General features: G+C 39.2%; 1 protein-coding gene across 8 annotated transcripts; it reads right to left on the minus strand.

The window, feature by feature from the left end:
* Window positions 1-433: 433 nt before the first annotated feature.
* Window positions 434-25,501, minus strand: CUNH12orf54 (chromosome unknown C12orf54 homolog). 8 transcript variants are annotated; one of them, XM_019419190.2, is made up of 9 exons: window positions 25,416-25,501; window positions 24,630-24,742; window positions 19,093-19,123; window positions 18,565-18,603; window positions 15,244-15,276; window positions 13,213-13,237; window positions 11,479-11,527; window positions 1,862-1,976; window positions 434-645 (listed from the first exon to the last, which is right to left on the minus strand). In XM_019419190.2, the coding sequence occupies exons 2-9, from the start codon at window positions 24,683-24,685 to the stop codon at window positions 634-636; spliced, it is 360 nt and encodes a 119-aa protein (XP_019274735.2). In that variant the 5' UTR covers window positions 24,686-24,742; window positions 25,416-25,501; the 3' UTR covers window positions 434-633. The 8 variants fall into 8 exon arrangements, with proteins under 8 accessions (XP_019274735.2, XP_019274737.2, XP_053751481.1 ...); XM_019419192.2 differs by lacking the exon at window positions 25,416-25,501 and adding an exon at window positions 25,154-25,300; XM_053895506.1 differs by lacking the exon at window positions 25,416-25,501 and adding an exon at window positions 23,654-23,790 and having other exon boundaries at window positions 24,630-24,744.

The raw sequence follows: 25,501 nt of genomic DNA on the forward strand, positions 1-25,501 counted from the left end.
GTTCATTTGTTTAGATTTTGTTTAGGAAGGAAAGAGTTAAAAAAACTCTACATTTTCTGTCATGTAATATGTGCATTTGTGTGTTCAAAGGCCACCATCTTTGATAAAATCCTAAATATTCCTTCCTTGTAGGAAATATTTTTGGATGAGATGGCTTTTCAAGTCTGGAGAATAGCTATGTTGGAATTGTAGACTGTGAGACCATCTAGATCATAGGATATTAAAAATGAAAGGAGCCTTCAGTAGTTTCCAGTTATGCTGCATTATTTACAGGGGAGGAAACTGAGGTCCATAAAAAAGAATAACTCAAAGTCGAAGTGGGTTTGTGACCTTATAATTCATATTTTCTTCTAATCTACAGTGCTGTTCTATGAACCAAACTTGGACATCTGATCACTATATTCCACTACCCAGTAAGAACTGATAAAGTGAGTGCCTTTTATATCACATTTATTTTACTGGTTGTTTGTTTGCTGGTTTCTTTGCTTGGCAGTTGTGATGTGCTTGGGTCTCATTCAATTTCCAAGTTACCAGGTGCGGCCGAAGATCATGGTATCTTTGTCCATGAGGGTCAGTTTCTCTTCTGGGTCAGAGGTGATGTCTGCCGAGTAACTTCTCTTTTTTTCAGGCAACCTAAGCTGTGCCCTAGATGTCATTGTCACATGAATGGAAATAAAAGAGATTTGGTTCACTAAGCAGGTGGCACTGCCTTCACGATCCTATCCCAGGATATCTAACATGAAGTAAGGGAGGAGATCCACTGGTTGCATACCATCTTTCTATGCAGTGTTCATTCTTTGCTATCTTACATTGCTGCCCATGTGGCACTGAAGAGAAAGGAAGCTCCCTGCCTTAATTTCTGAACCAAATTGAGTTTTGAATGATGACCGAGGTTTTGTCAGTGTATGTGTTCTTTCACAAAGATGTAATCTTATTGCCAAAATGTTGGAAAATTTTGTGTATTTTGTTGCTATGGGGGATAAATATGGGATAAAGTATTTGAAAGGGGACTACTCAAGAAGATACACAGTTACTATACTTAGACATATGCAGATATGCCCACTTTTCTTCATCACCCATCACTCAGACTCTGTCTTAAGAGGAATTCCCAGTAAGTCACAGATCGGACCATATAGAGAGTGTGGCTAGCACTGTATATGCCACAGGTGAACATCTGAGACAGTCTTCTTCTCCATATGATATTAGGTGTCAGATGAAACTAGGGAGTAGGGAACTTAAAAAGGTTGAGAAAATGACCTGTCACTCAAGCAGTGCCTTTGAGGGCAGCCTACTCCAGTACTTTATTGATGAAAATCTTGACAATGGAGTCTATTGTGGGCCTACTGTGTTTAACTCTTGAGTCTGAATTAAGCCCTCACGGTAATGCAAGTTTCTGGAGCACTTTCCAGAAAGGAATAATGGGCCTCACATTTCTTAGTTTGTGTTTAAGCTCTCCTACCTTTCTATCTCTTTATCCTATACTTGTTTCTCCATGATTTTCTCTATATGGAACCATCCACACCTGACATACTTTGGCTCTTTGTATTGTTCAAAGAGACCAAGAAGTCATGGCTTGGCCCTGCCCTCAGGCTTCCATTCTCTTACTCCTTGTCCCTTTTATTTTTTAATTTTTTTAAATGTTTATTTTTGAGAGAGAGAGAGAGAGAGGAGTGAGTGGGGAAATGGAAGAGAGGGAGACGCAGAATCTGAAGCAGGCTCCAGGCTCTGAGCTGTCAGCACAGAGCTTGATACGGGGCTTGGACTCACGAACTGTGAGATCATGACCTGAGCCGAAGTTGGACACTTAGCCAACTGAGCCACCCAGGCACCCCAACTCCTTGTCCCTTGGGTTGGAGCATACCTGCTTGGTTTGGCGCTGCTCTCTCATGTTCGAGTGAGGACCCATGAGGCGTGGTTTCTTGACTATAGAAGGATGGGCAGGGGAGACCTCAGGGGAAAGGCCATGTGGGTGAAACCTGGCAGAAGCAGAAGAGAGACCTTCTTTTCTTGATTGTAGGGTTAGGGTCCAGGGTAGCAAGCTGATTGATCAGAGAACTGTCTTCTTAGGTTGTGGGCCTGCGCCCTGGATGGCTGTTCTCCAGTGCTTCCCAAATTTAGGGTCATCCCAGAATCTGGAGGCCTGATGCTTTTGTACCCAATAAGACAAGGTTGTGATTGTGAATATATGGCAGAGAGTGATCTCATCCACCCCTCCCCCCTGTCCTGGTTTTCACTGTCCTGAAGGATTTTCTCATCACATTCCACCAGGAATGGGAATCACTAGCTCTGGGAGTTGCAATTCTCTGGTGATCATGTGGCCCACAGGGAATAGCCCTTGCTAGGTCTTAGGAGATGTAGTGTCATAGCTTATGAGAGCTTGTGTCCTCATCAGGAAAGTCAGGATAGTTCCTCATGCTTGCCTCAGAGGAATATTAAAATTAAGTAAAATGATAGGTCCAATATGGTTTTTACCAAACAAAAGTGCTTCTCGTTATAAAAGTTGACAGTAATTACACTTAAAATGTATGTAAAGATGAGATTACCGGTCAGTTACTCCTTTCATGGTTTTAGCACTGATCAATTTAAAGTATAATGATCTGTCTCTTATGGTTTTTATTTCACTAGAGCCAGCTGTCTGAGAAAGGATCAAATTTGGTTCAAACAGGGTCAGGGAGTTCGCCTTCATTTCCTGGTTCAGGAAGGACTGTATCTGAAATATATCAAACTGACTTTTAAAAAAGAATCTCTTAAGTCCTCTGCAGAACATGATGTTGCCATCTTTCTTGACCACCCAGTCCTCTTGTTTCTTAGTTGTCATTATTGGAAAGTTATTCCTAATGTCTAAATTAAATCTCTGGTGTTGTAGTCTGATCTTTTTTTCCCTAGTCTTTTTTTGTTCTTTTCCGTTTTTTAAAAAATTTATTTTAATTTATTTTTAATGTTTTTTTTTAAATGTTTATTTATTTGGGGGTGGAGGGGCAGAGAGAGGGAGATACAGAATCTGAAACAGGCTCCAGGCTCTGAGTAATCGACACAGAGCCCGATGAGGGGCTTGAACTCACAAACCACGAGACCATGACGTGAGCCAAAGTTGGATGCTTAATGAACTGAGCCAACATGTTCTTTTCTGTTTTTTTTTTTTTAATCAAGATAAGTGTAGTCTTTAATCCCCATCACCGGTTTCACCCATTTCCACCCCCCCCCCCCCCCCACTGCCCCTCTGGTAACCATCAGTATGTTCTCTATAGCTAAGAGTCTGATTCTTGGTTTGTCTTTTTCTTTCCTTTGCTTGTTTGTTTTGTTTCTTAAATTGTACATAGGAGTGAAATCATATGGTATTTGTCTTTCTCTGAGTTATTTCACTTAACATTATACTTTCTAGCTCCATCCATGGTGTTGCAAATGGCAAGATTTCATTCTTTTTTATAGCTGAATAATATTCCACTATATATATACACCATCTCTTCTTTATTCATTCGTCAGTGGACACTTGGACTGTTGCTATAGTTAGGCTATTGTAAATAATGTTGCAATAAACATAGGGATGCATGTAACCTTTGAATTAGTATTTTCCTGTTTTTTAGGTAAATACCCAGTAGTGTTATCACTGGATCACGTGGGACTTATATTTCTAACTTTTTGAGGAAATTCCATACTGTTTTCCACAGTGGCTGTACCAGTTTTCATTCCCACCAATAGTGCAAGAGGGTTCCCTTTTCTCCACATCCTTGCCTGTGGTTTCTTGTGTTGTTGATTTTAGCCATTCTGACGGGTGTGAGGTAATATCTTATTGTAGTTTTTAAAAAAATTAAAGAAAAAAATTGTTTTTAAGAGAAAGAGAGAGACAGAGTGTGAGTGGGGGAGGGGTAGAGAGAGAGGGAGAAACAGAATCTGAAGCAGGCTCCTGAGCTATCACCATAGAGCCTGATGAGAGGCTTGAACTCGTGAACTGCTAGATCATGACCTGAGCTGAAGTCAGCCACTTAACAGACTGAGTCACCCAGGCACCCCTCATTGTGGTTTTGATTGACATTTCCCTGATGATGAGTGAGGTTGAGCGTCTTTTCATGTGTCTGTATGCCCATCTGTATGTCTTCTTTGGAGAAATGTCTGTTCATGTCTTCTGCCCATTTAAAAAAATTTTTTTAACATTTATTTATTCTTGAGAGACTGAGAGAGAGTGTGAGAGAGAGAGAGGGAGACACAGAATCCGAAGCAGGCTCCAAGCTCCGAGCTGTCAGCACAGAGCCGACAAGGGGCTTGAACCCACGAACCACGAGAACATGACTTGAGCTGAAGTCAGCTGCTTAACTGAGACACCCAGGTGCCCCTGCCCATTTTTAAATTGGATTATTTGTTTTTTGGTGTTGAGTTGTGTAAGTTCTTTATATATTTTAGATACTAATCCTTTATTGGATATATCATTTACAAATATCTTCTCCATTCCATAGCTTGCCTTTTAGTTTTATTATTTCCTTCACTGCAGAAACTTTTTATTTTGATGTAGTCCCAATAATTTATTTTTGCTTTTATTTCTCTTGCCTTAGGAGACATATCTAGAAAACTGTTGCTATGCCCAATGTCAGAGAAGTTACTGCCTTTGCTCTCTTCAAGGATTTTTATGGTTTCAAGTCTCATATTTAGGTCTTTAATTCATTTTGAGTTTATTTTTGTGTAGGGTGAAAGAAAGTGGTCCAGTTTCATTCTTTTGCATTGTAGCTGTCCAGTTTTCCTAACACCATTTGTTGAAGAGATTTTTTTCCCATGTATATTCATTCCTCCTTTGTTGAAGATTAATTGCCCGTATAATTGTGGGTTTATTTCTGGGGCTTCTATTCTCTTTTATTGATATGTGTCTATTTTTGTGTCAGTACCATGCTATTTTGATTACTGCATCTTTGTAATATAACTTAAAAGTCTGGAATTGTGATGCTTCCAGCTTTTCTTTTTCCAGATTGCTTTGGCTAGTTGGAGTCTTTTGTGGTTCCATACACATTTTAGGATTGTTCTATTTCTGTGAAAAATGCTGTTGGCATTTTGATAGGCATTGCATTAAATGTATAGATTGCTTGGGGTAGTATAGACATTTTAATAATATTCATTCTTCCAATACATTAGCATGGAATATCTTTCCACTTTGTGTCATTTTGAATTTCTTTCATCAGTGTTTTATAGTTTTCAGAGTACAAGTCTTTTGCCTCTTTGGTTAAGTTTATTCCTAGATATTTTTGGTGCCATTGTAAATGGGATTTTCTTAATTTCTCTTTCTGCTGCTTCATTATGAGTATATAGGAATGCAACAGATTTCTGTACATTGATTTTATGTCCTGTGACTTTACTGAGCTATCAATTCTAGTTTTTTTGGTGGAGTCTTTAGGGTTCTTTCTGTATAGTATCATGTCATCTACAAATAATGAGAACTTTACTTCTTCCTTACCAATTTGGATGCCTTTTATTTCTTTATGTTGTCTAATTGCTGTGGCTAGGACTTCTGATATTATGTTGAATATCAGTGGTAAGAGTGGATATTTTTATCTTGTTCTAGACCTTAAGGGAAAAGCTCTCAGTTTTATCACCATTAGGTTGATATTCCTGAAGGTTTTTCATATGAGGCCTTTATTATGTTGAGGTATGTTCCCTCTAGACCTGTTTTGCTGAGGGTTTTTTATCATGAATGGATGTTATCCTTTGTGACCTGCTTTTTCTGCATCTGTCAAATCATATGATTTTTATCCTTTCTTAATGATGTGACATATCATGTTGGTGGTTTTGTGAATATTGAAACAACCTTGCATGTTGGGAATAAATCCCACTTGATCATGGTGTGTGATTTTTTAAAATATAGTTTTGGATTCAGTTTGCTAATAATTTGAGGATTTTTACATCTATATTTGTGAGAGATGTTTGCATGTATTTTTCTTTTTTCATGGTGTCTTTATCTGATTTTGGTATTAGGGTGATAATAGACTTCTTGGAATGAATTTGGAAGTTTTCCTTTGTCTTCTTTTTTTTTTGGAATAGTTCGAGAATAGGTATTACATCTTCTTTAAATGGTTGGTAGCATTCACCCATGAAGCCATCTGTTCCTGGAATTTTGTTTTTTTGGGAGTTTTTTGATTACTGATTCAATTTCATTGCTGGTAATTTGTTCAAATTTTGCATTTCTTCCTGCTTTAGTTTTGGTACATTATGTGTTTCTAGGAATTTATCCATTTCTTCTAAGTTGTCCAATTTCTTGGCATATAGATTTTCATAATATTATGTTATAATTTTTGTATTTCTGTGGTGTTGGCTGTTATTTCTCCTCTTTCATTAGTGATTTTGTTTACTTGGGTCCTCTCTCTTTTTTTGATGAGTCTGGTTAGAAGTTTATCCATTTTGTTGATCTTTTCCAAGAATGAGCTCTTGGGTTTCATTGATCTGTTGTATTTTTTTTTTTTTTTTTTTAGTTTCTATTTCATTTATTTCTCCTCTGATCTTTATTATTTCTTTCCTTCTGCTGTTTCTAGGTTTTACTTGTTGTTCCTGTTCTAGCTCCTTTAGGTGTAAGGTTAGGTTGTTTATTTGTGATTTTTCTTGCTTCTTGAGGTAGACCTGTACTGCTGTAAACTTCCCTCTTTTGAACCACTTCTGCTGCATCCCAGAGGTTTTGGACTGTTGTGTCTTCATTTTCATTTGTTTCTATTTACTTTTGCATTTATTCTTGATTTCTTGGTTAACTCATTCATTATTTAGTAGCATGTTGTTTAATGTACATGTTTTTGTAGTCCTTCCAGATTTTTTCTTGTGGTTTATTTCTAGTTTCTTAGCATTGTGATCAGAAAAGATGCATGGTATGACTTTGATCATTTTGAATTTGTTGAGACTTGTTTTGTGGCCTAATATGTGATGTGTTCTGGAGAATGTTCTGTATGAACTTGAAAAGAATGCATATTCTGCTGTTTTCAGAAGAAATGTTCTCAATGTGTCTGTTAAATTTATCTGGTCCAGTGTGTCGTTCAAGGCCACTGTTTTTTTTGTTGCTGTTCTGTTTGGATGATCTGTCCATCAGTGTAAGTGGGGTGTTGAAGTCCCCTATTATTATTGTATTACTATTGATTATTTCCCTTTATGTTTGTTATTAACTGTTTTATGTATTTGGGTGCTTTCATGTGGGGTGCATAAATATTATAATTGTTGTATCTTCTTGTTAGATTCTCCCCTTTTTATTATATAGTGTCTTTCTTTGTCTCATATTACAGTTTTTGTTTTAAAATCTGGTTTTTCCAGTATAAGTATTTCTACCCAAGCTTTCTTTTCACTTCCATTTGTATAATAAATGATTTTCAATCTGCAGGTGTCTTTTGGTCTGAAATGAGTCTCTTGTAGGTAGCATATAGATGGGTCTTTTTTTTTTTTTATCTACTCTGTCACTATATGTCTTTTGATTGGAGCCTTTAGTCTATTTACATTCAATGTAATTATTGAAGATATGTACTTGTGGCCATTTTGTTACTTGTTTTTTGGTTGTTTCTATAGATTTACTCTGATCCTCCTTCTCTTGCTTTTTTCATGGTTTGTTGACTTTCTTTAGTGATATACTTAGATTCCTTTCTCTTTATTCTTTGCTTACCTATTACTGGTTTTTGATTTGTGGTTACCAGTAGGTTTGTATATAACATCTTCTGCATATAGCAGTCTATATTAAACTGATTCTTGCTTAAGTTTGAAATCTTTCTAACTCTTCCCCACTGCCATGTTTTAGGTATATGTCATGTTTTACATTCTTTTTTTTTTTTTTTTTAATGAATCCCTTGACTGATTTTTACAGAAATACATATTTCACTGCTTTTGTGTTTTTTACTTTTCATACTCTCACTTATGGTCTTCCTTTTCCACTCAAAGAGCCCCCTTTAATATTTATCATAGGGCTGGTTTAGTGGTCATGAACTCCTTTAGTTTTTGTTTGTCTGAGAAACTCTTTATCTCTCTTTCTATTCTGAATGATAGCCTTGCTGGATAAACTATTCTTGGCTGCAAATTTTTCCCTTCCAGCACTTTGAATAGATCATACCACTCCCTTCTGACTTACAAGGTATCTGCTGAAAAATCTGCTTATAGCCTTATGGGGTTTTCCTTATATGTAACTGTCTTCTTTTGTCTTGTTGCTTATATTTTTTTCTTTATAACTACCTTTTATCATTTAATTACTATTTGTTTGGGTGTGGACCTCTTTGGATTGAATATTTTGGGGGATCTCTGTGTTTCCTGGATCTGGATATCTGTTTCCTTCTCCAGGTTAGGGAAATTTTCACCTGTTATTTTATTTGTTTGTTTATTTATTTATTTATTTATTTATTTATTTATATTTATCTTTTTATGAAATTTATTGTCAAATTGGTTTCCATACAACACCCAGTGCTCATCCCAAAAGGTGCCCTCCTCAATACCCATCACCCACCCTTCCCTCCCTCCCACCCCCCATCAACCCTCAGTTTGTTCTCAGTTTTTAAGAGTCTCTTATGCTTTGGCTCTCTCCCACTCTAACCTCTTTTTTTTTTTTTTTTTCCTTCCCCTCCCCCATGGGTTTCTGTTAAGTTTCTCAGGATCCACATAAGAGTGAAAACATATGGTATCTGTCTTTCTCATTGTATGGCTTATTTCACTTAGCACCACACTCTCCAGTTCCATCCATGTTGCTACAAAGTGCCATATTTCGTTCTTTCTCATTGCCACGTAGTACTCCATTGTGTATATAAACCACAATTTCTTTATCCATTCATCAGTGGATGGACATTTAGGCTCTTTCCATAATTTGGCTATTGTTGAGAGTGCTGCTATAAACATTGGGGTACAAGTGCCCCTATGCATCAGTACTCCTGTATCCCTTGGGTAAATTCCTAGCAGTGCTATTGCTGGGTCATAGGGTAGGTCTATTTTTAATTTTCTGAGGAACCTCCACACTGCTTTCCAGAGTGGCTGCACCAATTTGCATTCCCACCAACAGTGCAAGAGGGTTCCCGTTTCTCCACATCCTTGCCGGCGTCTATAGTCTCCTGATTTGTTCATTTTGGCCACTCTGACCGGCGTGAGGTGATATCTGAGTGTGGTTTTGATTTGTATTTCCCTGATGAGGAGTGACGTTGAGCGTCTTTTCATATGCCTGTTGGCCATCCGGATGTCTTCTTTAGAGAAGTGTCTATTCATGTTTTCTTCCCATTTCTTCACTGGATTATTTGTTTTTCGGGTGTGGAGTTTGGTGAGCTCTTTATAGATTTTGGATACTAGCCCTTTGTCCTATATGTCATTTGCAAATATCTTTTCCCATTCCGTTGGTTGCCTTTTAGTTTTGTTGGTTGTTTCCTTTGCTGTGCAGAAGCTTTTTATCTTCATAAGGTCCCAGTAATTCATTTTTGCTTTTCACCTGTTATTTTGAAAAAATTTTTCTGCCCTTTTTCTGAGATCCCTCTAATCTAAATGTTATTATGCTTGATGGAGTCTCTGAGTTCTCTGAGACTATTCTCATTTTGCATAACTTTCTTCTCCTATGCTCAACTAGGTTACTTTCCATTGCTCTGTCTTCCAGGTCATTAATTTGTTCCTCTTCTTCATCTAGTATGCTATTTATTCTCTCAAGTGTATTTTTAATTTCATTTATTATGTTCTGGATCTCTGATTGGTTCTTTTTTTTTATCTCTGTGTTAAGGGTCTCACTGATGTTGTGTACTTTTTTCTCAAGTCCAGTGAGTATATTCATGATCATTACTTTAAATTCTCTATCAGTCATATTACTTATATCTGTTTCCCCTAAGTCTTTTGCTGTGGTTTGGTCCTGTTCATTCATGTGGGACATGTTTCTCTGTCTCTTCCTTTTGTCTAACTCTCTGTGCCTGTTACTGTGTGTTAGAGAAGTCAGCTACCTCTTGCTCTTAATAGTAGCTGTATGAAGAAGAGGTCCTGTAGAACTCTGCAGTGCAGTGTCCCCTGTTCCTCAGGGCCTGGAATTTCAGGGAATGTCTCCTATGTGTGTTGCATTTGCTCTGCTGTTAAGTCTTGGCCTCTTTTTACTTCAGTCCGGTTGTCTGCAGAGGCTCTCTTTGCCTACTGTGGGCAATGTTTGGTCCCCAGCAGGGTGGTGGGGGGTGGCGTGCGTTTTAACATGTGTGGTGAAATGCTTGTGAAATGAGATCTGCCTTGTCGATGGAACTGAGGTCCCTCAAAATGTGTAGGTTGGGAGATATTCTGTGCTGTTCTTCTGGGGAAGGAGGCCTGGAGCTACGGGACCAATGGGAGTGGGACTGGGAAGAGTGGATCTGCTGAAGTGAAGTAGGTGGGAGACTTGGTGCAAACAAATTAGGTAATGAGTATTGACCCATGCTGGTTCCTACAGGTGGCCGTTGTTTATGCTGTTGTATTGAGGAGGGAAATGGTGCCTGCCAGCTCTTTTGCTTCTGGAGGGGTCTCTCTGTTTTCTCTGTCTCTCCAGGCCATGCTCTGAGATGAGTAAATCACTCTCTCTCTTCTGCCCTGGCATTTTTCACACTGCTGGTTCTATGCTGTATCTGCACAGGTTGTTTGCTGTACTATCTTTTTAGGGACTCAGCTTCCTAATGCCCTCTGGGCTGTGCCAGACCTGAGTTGGCTGATTTTTAAAATTCCAGGCTTTAAGTCCTGCTGGTTGTAAGAACTCATGAAATTCAGCTCCTCTTGCTTTCAAAGGCAAATGTTATGGGGATTTGTCCTCCCCATTCTTAGGCTCTCTGGTGTGAAAGTCTGGTTTTTGCCCTTCTCTGCACTACCAGCTCTCTCCCTACCTGGATAGCCATGGTCTGTTTCACTCTCAAACCATGTTTTACCCTTCCTGCATGCCCTGATGTGGCCTCTTCTCTACCTTTAGTTGTGGAGTTTGTTCTGTCAGGCTTTGGATCATTTTCTGGTTATTTATACTAACGTGAGTGTTATCTATTTGTATCCATAGGATGAGGTGAGCTTAGAGTCCTCCTACCCTGCCGTCTTCCCAGCTGAGCAATCCTGGTATTTTTCTTTTGGAAAAGAAATTGACATCTCCCCATGTTAGGGCATTGGACTTTCAAACTTTTATTAATTTAATTTTCTTCTTCTAAGTCTTTCTTGTACCTCCATAATTTTTTATTCTTTTCTCATGACTCTATTTTCTTATCTGACATTCTTTTGATGTTCCCTTACTCCCTCAATTGAATGATGAGAATCTCCCCGTTTCTATTATGGTGAGGTCCAGGACTGATCCTGAGATTACAGGGATTTCTGATGGGGATGAGGATGGAGGAAGAACCCCTGGTTCTGTAGTTAACTATTAGTTGAGTGGTGGGGGGCCACTTCCTCCCCCCTTAGAAGAGATGTATATTGGAAATACAGGCATCTGAAAGTTCAAGGCTCAGAGCCAGCTATATTCCTAGCCATTATACCCATATCTGGGTGGATACCATTTCCATTGGGGATTATCAAAAGAGGGCTACTTACCCAGTCCCAAATGCAAATGACCTGGGTATCATGGAGCAGTTGCTCATCCCTGAGGTGGACACACAAAGGAGTCATTTTGTTATAAGGATCTAGAAATGTCTCCCTAAGGGCCCTGAGCCCTGCTCACATCCTTAGTTTGGAGTATAGCCAAAGAAGGAGAGGTTGGAACTTATGGGGAAACTAAAGAGAGGCAGATGCAGATTATGGCACCAGCCATCCTGGTTGCTTGCACCAGACATATGGTCATTTGCAAAGCAGAGCAAATCATGGCCACCATGATTCTGTGTTTAAGCAGTGCTGGGCATTAGGAGTTAGCCAAATGTCTCAGTCCCTGGGCACTGCCACTAGAGCAGGTCCTTGATTTCTCACTTCTTATCTACTTTTTTTTGTATGGAAAATGGATACAATGAGACTTTAATTCTCCTCATCCTATTCTGAGTCTCTCCTCCCTACCCCCACCCCCTCCTGCTCTCCCTCACCTTTTAGGAAAACTAACAACAGCAGCAGTTACATCCTAGGTCATCAGGTGGGTATTCCCAGAGTCCTGCAGTGACCTCTTTGAAAATCAGCCTTTCTTGGATAAAGGAGAGTATCCTTTAAGCTGAGGTAAACTTGGCACTTTTGACCTGTTGACCCTTAGGGAATTGGCAGCCAAGAACTTTCCTCTATATCTCATGATGGATTCTGCCTGGCCCTATTTCCTTATCATTCTGGAATGGAGGTGATTGACCAGGCTTGGGGAAAGATCAGAGCAATTCTTTCTGGACTTGTTATATTTAAAGATTCTCAAGAAGTTTCGGACTGTTAATGAGCTCTGTTTTGGGGAGGGTCTAGAAAAGCATAGAGTAGTTTTAATTTTCAGAAAGTCCCCTAGGCTAGTCAGAATCTCCTTTTGATTTGCTCCTCCCTGTGATTACTCCACCCATATTTGAAGTGATGGGACTTGTAAACCCCTGAAATAAATCTTACTTCATTCTGACGTTGGAGGATATTTCACTGGGCCAAGTTATTTATATCCTTGATACTCAAAGTCTGGTTCACGAGTCAGCAGTTTTGGCATCATGTGGTACTCTCTTAGAAATACAGAATCTCAAGCCCACGCTAGACCTACTGAATAAGAATCTGCTTTTTAACAAGGTATACAGGTGATTTGTATACATGCAAAAGTTTGAAAAGCCCTGATTTATAAATTTCTTCTTGGATGGGTGAAGGATGGAACTCCAGATATGGCTTTTATGCTATAATTCTAGGCTTCTGGGTGTTTTGAATATTTTCCTGTAACACTAAAATTTTCTTCTGGGCATAGGACTGTAGTTTAGAACTAAAATTTGACCACCATGAATAAGCATTCTGTTCTGATGTCCCCACTATTTAAGCCCTATGCCAGCCCTAGTAAGCCCATACAGCAGACTTCTATGCTTGCTGCCCCTCCTCTGCTGAAAAGAGGTAGGTCTCACTGAGGGTTGAGAGTATCCTCAGGTCCTCAGCAGTCATCCCACGGGAGAAAAGGATCCCTCTGTGCCCATCTCGGTAATTGGGCTGGACAGAGGAGAGACTAGCAGTGCTCCTGCAAGTTCAAGGAAAGTCCATGTTCACTTGGCTGAAGGGGGAAAAGAAAGGAGGATCTCGACTCCAGCTCTTACCCAAAGGAAAGATGAGACTTTGGGTTGAACTCCCTCTTGTTCCCTCCCACCACTCTTGGCTTATCCAAACCTTGAAATACTGCTTTTTTACCTCGAATCCGAGCATCTTCCTGCAGCTGAAAGATAATGAGAATTCAGAGAGAGTCAGAGACTTAGAGGCCATCCATCTCCTCTGAAACTTCAGTGTACCAGCTGTACACTTACTTGGTCAACTGTAGGAATGTCTATGTGGAAAATAGGGGCTTTTAGGGATTGGAATTAAATTCGGAGTTTCCTGAAAGCAGAATTTTGTGTTGTTTTTATATCCCTCACGCCAAACCACTTAACATAATGCCCTGCATACAGCATATGCTCAATAAATGTTTGTTGAATGATGAATAAATAAATAGGACAAGATGTGGCCTCTTTAGGGGTGGGAGACACACAATTCATTACTCTCTTTTACTTTTTTATGTTTTTTTTGCTCTCCCTTTTCTGGCCCCCTTTTCCCCTCCTCTCTGCATCTCCAGTGGTTCTCTGAGGAGAACTATTAAATATCTATGAAGGACCTTAAAAAAAAATCCTTTTTACCCACTCTAGAGTGAACAGCTGCTGCTGATACACTTTGGGACCCCTGAGCAAACAGGGGCCTGGTAGATCATCTTTCTACCTAACGATGCTCTAAGCATGGGTCCTAAGGTTTGCCTAATCAAAAAGAAAGTACATTCTAATTCTACCTCTCTGCTATCTTTTGTTTGACATTCTTCTCTCAGTATTTAAGTATACAAATTTTTCTTAATAAGTCTGTAAGTAAGGAGTATGTTTGCCTGTATCAGCCTGGGGGAATTTATGAAGACAGGGATTTATCTGGTGGATCCCATGAAGAAGCGCTAGAAGAGAGCTTCAGCATAGAGGACATCAGAGGGGACTTTTAACTTAATATATAAGCCTTGTGAGGATGGAAATCAACACACACAAGTCTCACTTATAGATAGGCTTCTCCTCTTACTAATTCAAGTGTTATCTGGAGGAGACTCAGGCCTAAGGGGACTAAAGTTCTGGGGAGGGTAGAGGCACCCTGACCCTAAGGCAAAACTTGGGTGAAAATATCAAGTTTCTTATCTCTACCTGGTGCCGCCTTTTACTTGCAGCCAGGTGGAGGCAAAGACTGCTCTAATTTTCCCTAGAGTAAGTCCTGGACATAGCAGCAGGATACAATGACATAGCTTCCTGGGACCATAGAAGGGGCTCAGTTCTAAGGCGAAGATAGTGATTTAGAAGAGGTTTATTTTCAGTGCTTTCTCAATCAATTTATACATGACTTCTGGCCAACTAGAAAGAGAGATACTGTTTCTGAGACCCCTGGAAGCTCATATTATACTTAGATGCTAATTTTAATGAAATTGTGTCTTTATTCAGAGGAATAAAAGTTAAGAATCTGTGTAGAAGTTTCCCATTTGCTTTGGTTTTATAATATTAGTACCTGTCCTAAGTTATGTGTTTACCTATGTAAATAGTCTACTGATAGGTAATTGTGTAGACAGTGCCTATTGTTGTCCACTGTAACAGACAGAAAAAAAAAGGCGGGACAGCAGGCTTGGTAGGACCCAGATATATCACCACCTTGAGCAAGCTGGGGACAGTGCATGTTTGAGTATATTTTTAAAATGTTTGATCAGTATTTGTATAGAAAAAGACTGAAATCTATGTGGAGGAAGAGCAGAGGAGGAGGAATGTTTCTGTTTAGCAGAGACATTTAGCTCTGACCTCTAATTTGCACTTCCCTACAGTGAATAGACATACTTGTCTAATAAGGAATTTACCACATCACTTGGGGACTCTTCCTAACTCAGTCACTTATCAGTGTTTCATATAATTACACAGAGTATTCTTGCTCAGAGAAGTTCTGGTAGATACAATTTTCTCTATTGTCATATTTCCACGAGGGGATTGTTAGGCATCTTCTTCCCTTAGCTTCCTGAATTGACAAGCCAGTGCTGCTCTTTAAAGGGAGAATTCACTAGATAAAGGACTGAAACTTAAACTTTGATCAGAGTCAACATCACAGTAGGGTATGGAAAACATGGGAGCAAGGGAAAAGTGACGTGGCCAGGGAATTTAGAAAATTGAAATTTAATCTCACCTCTTTTTGTATATCCCTAAAAGCCATTAGTACCTGAAAGAAGACACAAAACTTGTGAAAAAATTAATGTTATAGACTTTATTACAAAGGGATTATATATATAGAATCTTCCAGCTATTAGGCTGTAGGGTGTGAATGCCAAGAGACCATGGCCTCCTAGCTTTAGCAATAGATCCCATTGACTTCTCTACATATATCTGGGCCACCATTTCTCCATATGGTAAATGGGTGAAATGCAGGAAGTTATTTAAAGAGGGCTGAGTTGTGAGAGGAATATAAGTGAAACCTATTATACTTTGTTTAATTGGTCCTTGTTCTGAAGCTAAGCATAGCTATTAAAGTCAACACATATTTGTATTGGAGGACAACACCAAATATTGGTGAGGATACAGAGCAGTCAGAACTCTCCTACATTGTTGGAAGGAGTGTGGAATTGTATATTCGCTTTGGAAAAAGCTTTGGCAGTTCTTGTAAAACTGACTATGTACCTACCCTCACACCTAGCCATGGATGGATAGAATGACTGTTAGAAATCTGAGTTGCATCATTTTGGGAGAAGGATGAAGCCTTTGAGATAGATAGTTATGTCTTGTTTGGTAGAAATATAGAGTTGTTTTTGTTGAAATTCAGGAGTTTCAACAGGTGTGTGCAGGTGCATATGGAAGCTGGATGGTCAGCGGGGTAGACTATGCCAGTTACCAGCTTACTACCTTTGTTCACTCTTTGTTTTATCATATCCTTTTTTATGTCATAGGTATCCAATTATGTATTGGTTCTCAACAGGATGGTTTTCTGAGGCTTTCATAAGCAACTCACTCTTTTAATACAATAATTATAAGAACATTAGTTATTCTATCCATTTTAAATTAAGAAGATTACTTTCTTCTGTAAAACTTACAGGAAGAGTCATTGTAAATCACAGAGAATAAAAAAGTTGATCACATTACTCATTTCATATAATATTGTTCATTGGGAGCTTGCAGGAGAGGCTAGCGAGACTTCTCATTTTTTGATAAAAAATCCAGAGTCATTAATTTAATTGTCTTTTCCTGCTTGGCGCAGTATGGGAAACATATAAGTTCAAAGTGATCAATTGTCCTCTAATTCCCATCTCTATCTAACAGTTTAAATGTATATGCAACTAGAATGTCAAGATTTGGAAGCTGAAGTAGTTGATATTTTTGGGAAGTCCTGAGAAACTCCAGATAGCGTCTGTGTTCTTGAATTCACAACAGCTTGCTCTGGCTGCCTTGTGGGAATACTTAGCTTCTGCACTGATAGGCCATTGAAATATAAAGTGAAACCTGGCATTTTCATGTTTGAGAATTGGCCACCTTGTTGTTTTCATATAGCTGGGAAACCAAGGACATTTCGTGAAAATGGAAAAGGCATCAGTTTTTATAGAATTAAAAGAAGCTACTTTCAAATTCATTAAATTCATGTCTATTGTAAAGCAGTTTCAGAAAGCAAGACTTAATAATGTAGATTCTGAGACTAACCACTCATCGCATTGCTTCATTAGAAGACTGAAGGCAACAAATTCAGATTGGTGACCTAATGGGCCTATTTTTGTTTTCAACTCATAGTTGTCAAATTCCAAAACACACTCTTAATTGGATTCAACAATTTCATTATTATAGAACATTTGATTTAACAAAGGAAGACATTTTTTGACTGGATTTCTTTAAATCAACTTAAATGGTTTTCCTGACCATTCTTTTCCTAACCACAAAAATGGCAATTCATGTTCCTATCCAAAGTACAGACTTCTATTTATTTACTTCTCAACACTTTAGAAGTCATCAACAAAAAGCGGGTCTGAATCTCTCAAATCTAATAAAGAACAGGAAAGCTTCAGCATGGTTTTCTACTATTAGCCATTATTCCCATTTAAACTACTGTCAATAAATTTGGGAATGTGTAGGACAGTTTGGAGCATTAAAACATTTTTATTAGCAGCCTCTGATCCCACAGGATGAATCTGGCATTTGTGCTTCTCCAAAATCTTTATTAAAATACTCTAAAGAAATTCACAACAGCTAGAAATGCATTAGTAATAACGCAATTTCCTATTATAAATAATGCAGAGGAGAATCGCATCCCAAATATTGAAATTGTATCTGAATGACAATCTAATTTTAATGTCTTTTAATGTCTTGATATAGACCTGCCAGCCATAGCCAATGGGAAAAAATAATCCTCCTCTGTGCTAATGACAAAACCCCAATCATGTTCCAGACAAGACCTTTAGAAGCAATGGGATCACTTGGCATGTTACTCTCTGAAACTCACTAGCAATTATAGGAAACTTAGTATTTTTTTAATGGGCTTAATTTGGCATTCAAATGGATAAAACTAAATACTTCTATTCTTCAGGTTGATTCATTTATTTTTTGAGACGTTTATTTTGGAGCTAACTTTTTTTTTTTTTTGTCTTTGAATATATTTTTATATATTTTTTTCTTTTTTCTTTTTTTATTTTTTAATATATGAAATTTACTGTCAAATTGGTTTCCATACAACACCCAGTGCTCATCCCAAAAGGTGCCCTCCTCAATACCCATCACCCACCCTGCCCTCCCTCCCACCCCCCATCAACCCTCAGTTTGTTCTCGGTTTTTAAGAGTCTCTTATGCTTTGGCTCTCTCCCACTCTAACCTCTTTTTTTTTTTTTTCCTTCCCCTCCCCCATGGGTTTCTGTTACGTTTCTCAGGATCCACATAAGAGTGAAACCATATGGTATCTGTCTTTCTTTGTATGGCTTATTTCACTTAGCATCACACTCTCCAGTTATTTTGGAGCTAACTTATTCTGGAGGGGCCAAATCTTTCAGAAAACATTTTATGATATAGGAATCAAGGGCCACAGTCAAGTAGTTATTGGACAAGTTGAGTAGCTCCAAAGATAAAATAACTTTCTTTTGGATCATAAATGGAGTTAAGATCTTTAATTTTCCTAACAAAATGGTAAATTTGCCTTCTTCTCATCCGAGATTTAAAGTATATGGCTTTCTCAATACTTCCCCTAAGGTTCTTGCTCGTGGATGAGATTTAAATTATTCATTTTGCAGTCATTAAAACGCTGGGATTATCTAATGGACAGGTGGATCTCTAGAAGAGTGCTGAAGTGCACAAACTTGAGGAGTCTCTGAGGATTTAGGACTGGATGGGTAATAGAACAAGATGGAAGAGAGCATGGGAATCCTTCACTATCAATCAGTAATTACTCAAGGGGAAAGAAAGAAGTTTGCTCCTTTCTTAAGTCTTCTGTCCCTTCTCCTGCCTCTCACAATGCTGTCGAAGATGACCCCTTTGTACTTACTTGGTCCCAGAGGGCTTCAGTTATTGTTAGCTGTATTTCCTGTTGAAATAAGAGACATATCTTGGGAATATTACCCTAATCCTCCCAGAATCAGAAGACACACCCTGAAACTGATATAATACAAGATATTTTTTTGGAATTGAGATGGACACTTGAAGTCACCCTATTTTTTCAGACATCCCAAAGTCTCCTTCAGCCCTACTGAGTCATTTTCAGGCCATATCTCCTGTGTCATCTCTTGATCTATCTGGTGGGTGACAGGTATAAATAGTCTCATATTTTTCCCTTATGAACATCCACATAGCCCCTGGAGTTATCTAGTGTAGTAGTAGCATTGAAGGTATTACCTAGTCTTGGTAGACAGTGATCCACCAGCTGGTCAAGAGCACTCTGAACTATAATGCCCAAGTCCTCCAAGATATGGTCCTTACTAGGCAGCATTCCTGTCTCCTAGCTACAGTCCCTTCTCCATTTTCCCCAGGAATGAGAAACCCGAAAGGAACCAGTCTATTTGGAAGTCTTACCTACCTTTGGTTGCATGGTGTCATCAGTGGATTTTCTGGAAAGAATAATATAAATCTGATGAGGCACTGGGTAGGTGATGTCAGCAAGAGGGCAGAAAAGGAGATTCCAGTCCTCATACCCACCACAGAAACATCAATTTTGACAACCACCATGAATGGGAAAACCTCTGTGGGAAACCAGGAGTCTAGTGGAGAGATTCCAGCACCTTGCAGGAGCAAAATATCCGTAAGTAGATGCATTAAAGAGGTTAAGAAAAACAGTTTCACTTTACCTATGTCACCCTTCCCCAAGGGCAGCATAACTCAGTGTCAAAAGAAACACTCTTAGCCTGTGATTTCTCCCATGGGGAAAAGTGAGAGTGAAATGAGCAGTCTGATTCCCCAGCCTTGTGAGACGTTGCATAAGAGGCCAATTTCTGCTTCACCTCACCCAGGTCACTGAGGTTATTGGCACAGCTAAATAGTTTGAGGGAATCTGGGAACAAAGAAAAGGAGTGGACACTCACAGAGGCCACCACATGGATCTCAGAAACCAGCTGCAGATCCTACTAGCTGGTTTGTAGGCTCTACCAAGAGGACCACGCATGAACTCTATGGGACTCCTTATCTGCAGGTCCCCCTACCCCTGGAATTGGCTGACAAATGCCCACAGTACTCTGCACACACCCCAAGATGGTGCACATAGGCCTTTGCAGATGGCAAGTGCAAGCATTTTACAGTATGTAGATGTCAGCAGCTGGCTCAATAATGTAGGAATGAGAGAAGACATACAATCTTGGAATGCACCAGGGCACCATCCTGGGGAAAATAAATAGGAGGCTCTCAGTACCCAGACTAGCTTTATGGGAAGAGAAGACAAAATCCTAAACCTTCCACAAGAGGGAACAAGAAGGTAAGCGTAGTGCATCCATAAAAAAGGCCTGAGAGACACCCCCCACCCCCATTTTTAGCTGGGCTATTGGTGAAGGTCTTTCACTCTTGAAACCAGTCAGTAAAGATTGGCAGTGGGGACTGCTTCTTCAAATGCCAAGACAGCAATGGAAGAACTCAAGGAACATGAAGAATCAAGGAAGAGTGTTACTAAAAGAACAAAGCTCCAGTGGCAGGCACCAAAGAAATGGAAACATAGGAATTGTCTGAAAACTATTCAAAATAATCATATTAAAGAAGCTCAGTGACCTACAAGAGATCACAGACAATTAGTGGAAATCAGGAAAGCAATACATAAACAAAAGGAAAAGTTCAACAAAGAGGTAAAAACCATAAAAAAAAAAAAAAAAGAACCAAACACTTTCTGGAGCTGAAGAATACAATGACTGCACTGAAGAATTCTATGGAGAACTTCAACAGCAGACTCAAGCAGGGGAACAAAAAGAAAAAAGAATGCAAAAGAGGGAAGAAACCTTGTGTAACTTATGGGATACCATCAAATGACACAATGACATTTTGAGAGAAGGAACGGAAAGAGAAAGGGGGCAGAAAGCTTATTTAACAATAATGCCAGAAAAATCCCCAAATTTAGGAAGGGAAATAAACATCCTGATTCAGGATACTCAAAAATCTCAGAAAGGCTGAACATTGAAAGATCTTCACTGAGACATTATAATCAAATTGTCTAAAGTCAAATACAAAGAGAATTTGGAAAGCAGCAAGAAAAAGTGAATTGCCACATACAAAGGAACTTCCAGAAGACTATTAGCAGACTTCGTGGCAGACACCTTGCAGGCCAAAGGTAGTAGGATGAAATAGCCAAAGTATTTTTTTTTTAAGTTTCTTTATTTATTTTGAGAGAGAGCAAGGGAGGGGCAGAGAGAGAGGGAGAGAGAGAATCCCAAGTAGGCCCTGCACTGTCAGCACAGAGCCTGAAGTGGGGCTCTATCTCACAAACCATGAGATCACAACCTGAGTTGAGATCAAGAGACAGATGCTTAACCAATTGAGCCACCCAGGCATCCCACACCAAAGTATCAAAAGAAAAAAACTGCTAACCAAGAATACTTTACCTGGCAAAGCTATCCTTCAGAAATAAATGAGAGACAAAGACTTTCCCAGACAAACAGAAGCTAAGCAAGTTCATCACCACTAGACTTGGTGTACAATAAATGCTAGGGGCACCTGGGTGGCTCAGTCGGTTAAGCATCCGACTTTGGCTCAGGTCATGATTTCACAGTTTGCGGGTTCAAACCCCATGTTGGGCTCTGTGCTGACAGTTCAGAGCCTAGAGCCTGCTTGGGATTCTGTGTCTCTTTCTCTCTCTGCCCCTCTCCGACTTGTGCTCTGTCTCTCAAAAATAAATAAATGTAAAAACAAAAATTTAAAAAAATAAATGCTAAAGAGAGTTCTTCAAATTGAAATGAGAGGATGTTAAACAGTAGAATGAAAACATGAAAGTGTCAATCTTGCTGGAAAAGGTAAGTATATAGTCTAATTCAGAATACTTTAATACTGTAATGTTGGTGCTTAAATCATTTTTAATGCTAATATAAACCTTAAAACCCGAGAGTATTAAGAATAACTCTAGATACAATAACTTGTTAATGGATGCACATTATGAAAAGATGTGAGTATTGGGGTGCCTGGCTGGCTCAGTCAGTAGAGCATGCGGCTCTTGGTCTTCAGGTTGTGAGTTCGAGCCCCACGTGGGATGCACAGATTACTTAAAACAAAATCTTAAAAAAAAAAGATGTAAATATCAACAATAATATAAAACATAGGGGAGGGGTAAAATGTAGTTTTTGTATGCAATCAAATTTATCAGCTTGAAATGGACTTATACTATATAAGATGTTTTATGTAAACCTCCTTGTAACCACAAAGAAGAAATCTCTAGTACATACACAAAAGATAAAGAGAAAGGAATCAAAGTATATCACTAGAAAAATTCAACAATTCATTCCCAGTCATTTCCTAGTTTTGTTAACGTAGTAATGGGGATTGTACACCTAGTTTATTTTCTTATTAATATATAAGAGCCATTTTTGTAAAGTTTTTAAATGACATTTTATTGAAATTCCAAACTTTGATTTTCTTTCACAATTCATCGTTCTTACAGAATATATGGAAGCAGAAAGGGCCTTTGGTTATTTGACAGTGAATATTAGTCCTATTAGTTTTAGGTTTGTTTACTTATGGGTCATTTTAGGCAACTTCTTTTTATTGAACATTTTTCACGGAATTTGTTGACAGGTTTAGTAAAATGTTTTTTTGTTGTTGTTGTTATGTATTGTAGGTGATTGTACTTGCCATTATACTTATTGATTAGGCTAAAATGAACTTCTTCTAAAAATGAACATTCTTGTCTCCACTGAATGAATTACATTTTGTCTCTGTGTATGTGTGTGTGTGTATTCATATATATTCCTGTTATAAATGTTACAATTTTATTTGCAATTTCTGAAAATATAATCCTAACTAAACAGCTTATTTTGTTCTAAAAGAAAGATTCAACAAATCACAAAGATAGCAAGAGGAGAGAAGCAATGGAATTACAATATGTTCAGGATACAACAAAATGGCAATAGTAAATAATTATTGCTATGTAATGATCATTGGATAAGCACAAATTGATTAAATTATTTAATAAACAATGGCTAAATAAATTAAAACAAACAATATCCATCTATCTACCTATCTATCTAAAGAGAGAGAGATAGAGGGAAAGAGAAAGAGAAAGGAGGGCAACAAGGGAGAAAGAGGAGAGAGAAAAGATGCAGTCATGGTAGAATTTTAGCAATTTATTCTTGGAAGTTGGGGCTGAGGAAGATTGAGCCTCCATGAACCAGGCACTGAGGTGGGTGCTTTGATCCACATTTTTTATCCTCAAACAGGGCTGCTGTGTGGGGGAAGCATTTTACTTTACAGCAAACTGAAGCTCTGTCATGCTAAGTAATAGTAATAAAAAAAGCTAATTCCCACTCAGTCAGTTTGAATATATTCTTTGTTATGGCTTCTCTAAGAGAGCATATATTATGTCCTCCTTGTTTTTTTAATTAATTAATTAATTTATTTATTTTTGAGACAGAGAGCATGAACGGGGGAGGGTCAGAGAGAGGGAGACACAGAATCTGAAACGGGCTCCAGGCTCTGAGCTGTCAGCACAGAGCCCGACACGGGGCTCGAACTCACGGACCGCGAGATCATGACCTGAGCCGAAGTCGGCTGCTTAACCGACTGAGCCACCCAGGCACCCCATGTCCTCCTTGTTTTATACTGAGTTATTGAAAGCCTAATTACACTGCAGTAGGAAGAATTTGGAGTTTGGAGAAAGAAGAGTTTGTCTGAATTCCAGCTTCATTGTGTTCTAGTTCTTGGACTTTTGTCAAGTCTCTTTGTATAAATTTATTTCCGCATGTAAAAAAAGTAGGAGAAATGATCTTTACCTTACTGAGTTTGGGGTTAGATTATATAAAAGCCTTTGTAACTGTAAAGTTCATTTTAAATATTGTTATCACTATTTTTCAGTGTCTTGCTTGCTTCTACCGTCAGAACACCTGTCAGCAGACATCTCTGGTGTGGTTTTTATGCTTTCTTATATAGAACTCGCAGAGACTCCAATATCTACTCACTATTTCTCCTCATAGTCCTGCAGCTGTCTTCAAGAGACTTTATACTCTTGGAACAGATTTTCATCTTCCTACAAGTTTCAGGCTTCTCAATTCCTCACTGGCTCTCAGACTTGAGGTCCAGTTGACCATTCTGAGCACTTTAGAGATAGGTAACTTGGAAACCTTGAAGACACTTTCTCTTTCTTCCTGACTTCCTACCAACTCTTTTTTTTTTTTTTTTTTTCAACGTTTTTTATTTATTTTTGGGACAGAGAGAGACAGAGCATGAACGGGGGAGGGGCAGAGAGAGAGGGAGACACAGAATCGGAAACAGGCTCCAGGCTCCGAGCCATCAGCCCAGAGCCTGACGCGGGGCTCGAACTCACGGACCGCGAGATCGTGACCTGGCTGAAGTCGGACGCTTAACCGACTGCGCCACCCAGGCGCCCCCCTACCAACTCTTAAGTCAAAACATCTGCATACTTCAAAAGCTCAAGCCAAGTCCTAATTCCTTTCTGAAGCTTTCTTGACCCATAAGTTCATAGCAAGCCTCCTTTCTTCTGACTTTATGGATAACATTGCCTGGGTCTCATACTCAGTTTCATACAGCAGATTCTGGCCCTCCTCTCCACCCTAGTCCAAGGGAAGCATGGTTTTGGATGGCTGGCCTTGATTTAAACTGTAGATCACATAAGGACTTCTTAACAAACGTTTACCCTGGGATAAATGTCCCTACGTTGTATACTCAACTAACTCCTAGAGGGATTTCAGATTGAAGCTAACCCTCTAAATTGAAATGACAAAGGTCTACTAATGTCTCTAACATTGAGGAGGTGGAGAAGAGAGGATACATGAAAGTCCCCCCCCCCCCCCCCAACTTCCTCTGTCAGGAAGTAAGTGTATCAGAAGGGGGATGGTAGACAGGTGACCCTAGTTTTTCTCCCACGCAGCATATCTAATCTAAAGACTTTTGACGATCATCATTACCCCCATTTACCTATTCTGCTGTATGGAGGTCCTTTGTTCTTGATCTTGGAAAGTATGCTGTGCCATTTGTCCTTGAACAGAAACCAGAGACTCTGGAGCTGAAGTTGGAGATAGCTCTAGGCCCTGGGGAGGCACAAATGATAGGGAGAGAGGGCAGGTGTATAGTGAGAAGAGAAGCACTTACCCACAAGGACAGAGGTCTCAGTAGTACACGAAGCATTTGTGTTTTGAATGTGCGTGTGTGTGTGTGTGTGAGTGTGTGTGTGTGCACGTGCACATAAGTGTAAAGAAAGATAAGGGTGAGAGGAAGGAAGTGTAGCCCCAGGTAAGTCTTTTTCAGTAAGTAAGAACAGAAAGTTCCAGTGAGAAGGTAGGTGAAAAAAAAAAAAGAACCTGAGTAAAAAATAATAGCTGGCTGAGATTGGGGCTAAGAAGCTGGCTAGAGTCCCCTTGAGGTGAAGATGGACTTTAAAGCAAGGATAGGAAGTAGTGTGTAATGAACTGAAGATAGGAAAATTCCCTATCCCATTCTACCCCACAGTCAGAATCTTCATGGTCATCTAAGGGTAACACTGCAGGCTGGAAGTCTGGCAGCCCCAGCCTTCAAGTGCTTTGTGGAGGAAGAGGGAAACCTCATAGTTGATAGTGTCAAAAACACATGGGGTTGAAAGGCCAAAGCAGTGACCTAGACAAGAGTTCAACCCTCCTCTGAAAAGTTGCCTCCCCTTTTCCTGCTCTTATCCTCCCCTCCTCCAAACCCCAGTCAGAACTAGGCCAATTATGCCCAGAAAGTTACCCAGCTCCGCTGCCCAAGTCATACTTTGTCCCACCCCTTTCCCCCTAGAATTTCTCCTCTTTGAACCCCATTTCACAACAATCCCA

This window comes from Panthera pardus, unplaced genomic scaffold (assembly GCF_024362965.1).
Source record: "Panthera pardus isolate Hobbes unplaced genomic scaffold, ASM2436296v1 HiC_scaffold_6, whole genome shotgun sequence".
Lineage (NCBI taxonomy): Eukaryota > Metazoa > Chordata > Mammalia > Carnivora > Felidae > Panthera > Panthera pardus.

Bases quoted from the DNA above. Each gene is read 5' to 3' on its own strand.
- CUNH12orf54 (XM_019419190.2), bottom strand. From the start codon at position 24,685: ATGGCACAGCATACTTTCCAAGATCAAGAACAAAGGACCTCCATACAG. The intron at 15,277-18,564 runs GTAAGTACAAAG...GTCTTCTTTCAG, and splicing joins CTGAAGCCCTCTGGGACCAA to GTACTAATGGCTTTTAGGGA. The intron at 11,528-13,212 runs GTAAAAAAGCAG...TGTCCACCTCAG, and splicing joins GGAAGATGCTCGGATTCGAG to GGATGAGCAACTGCTCCATG.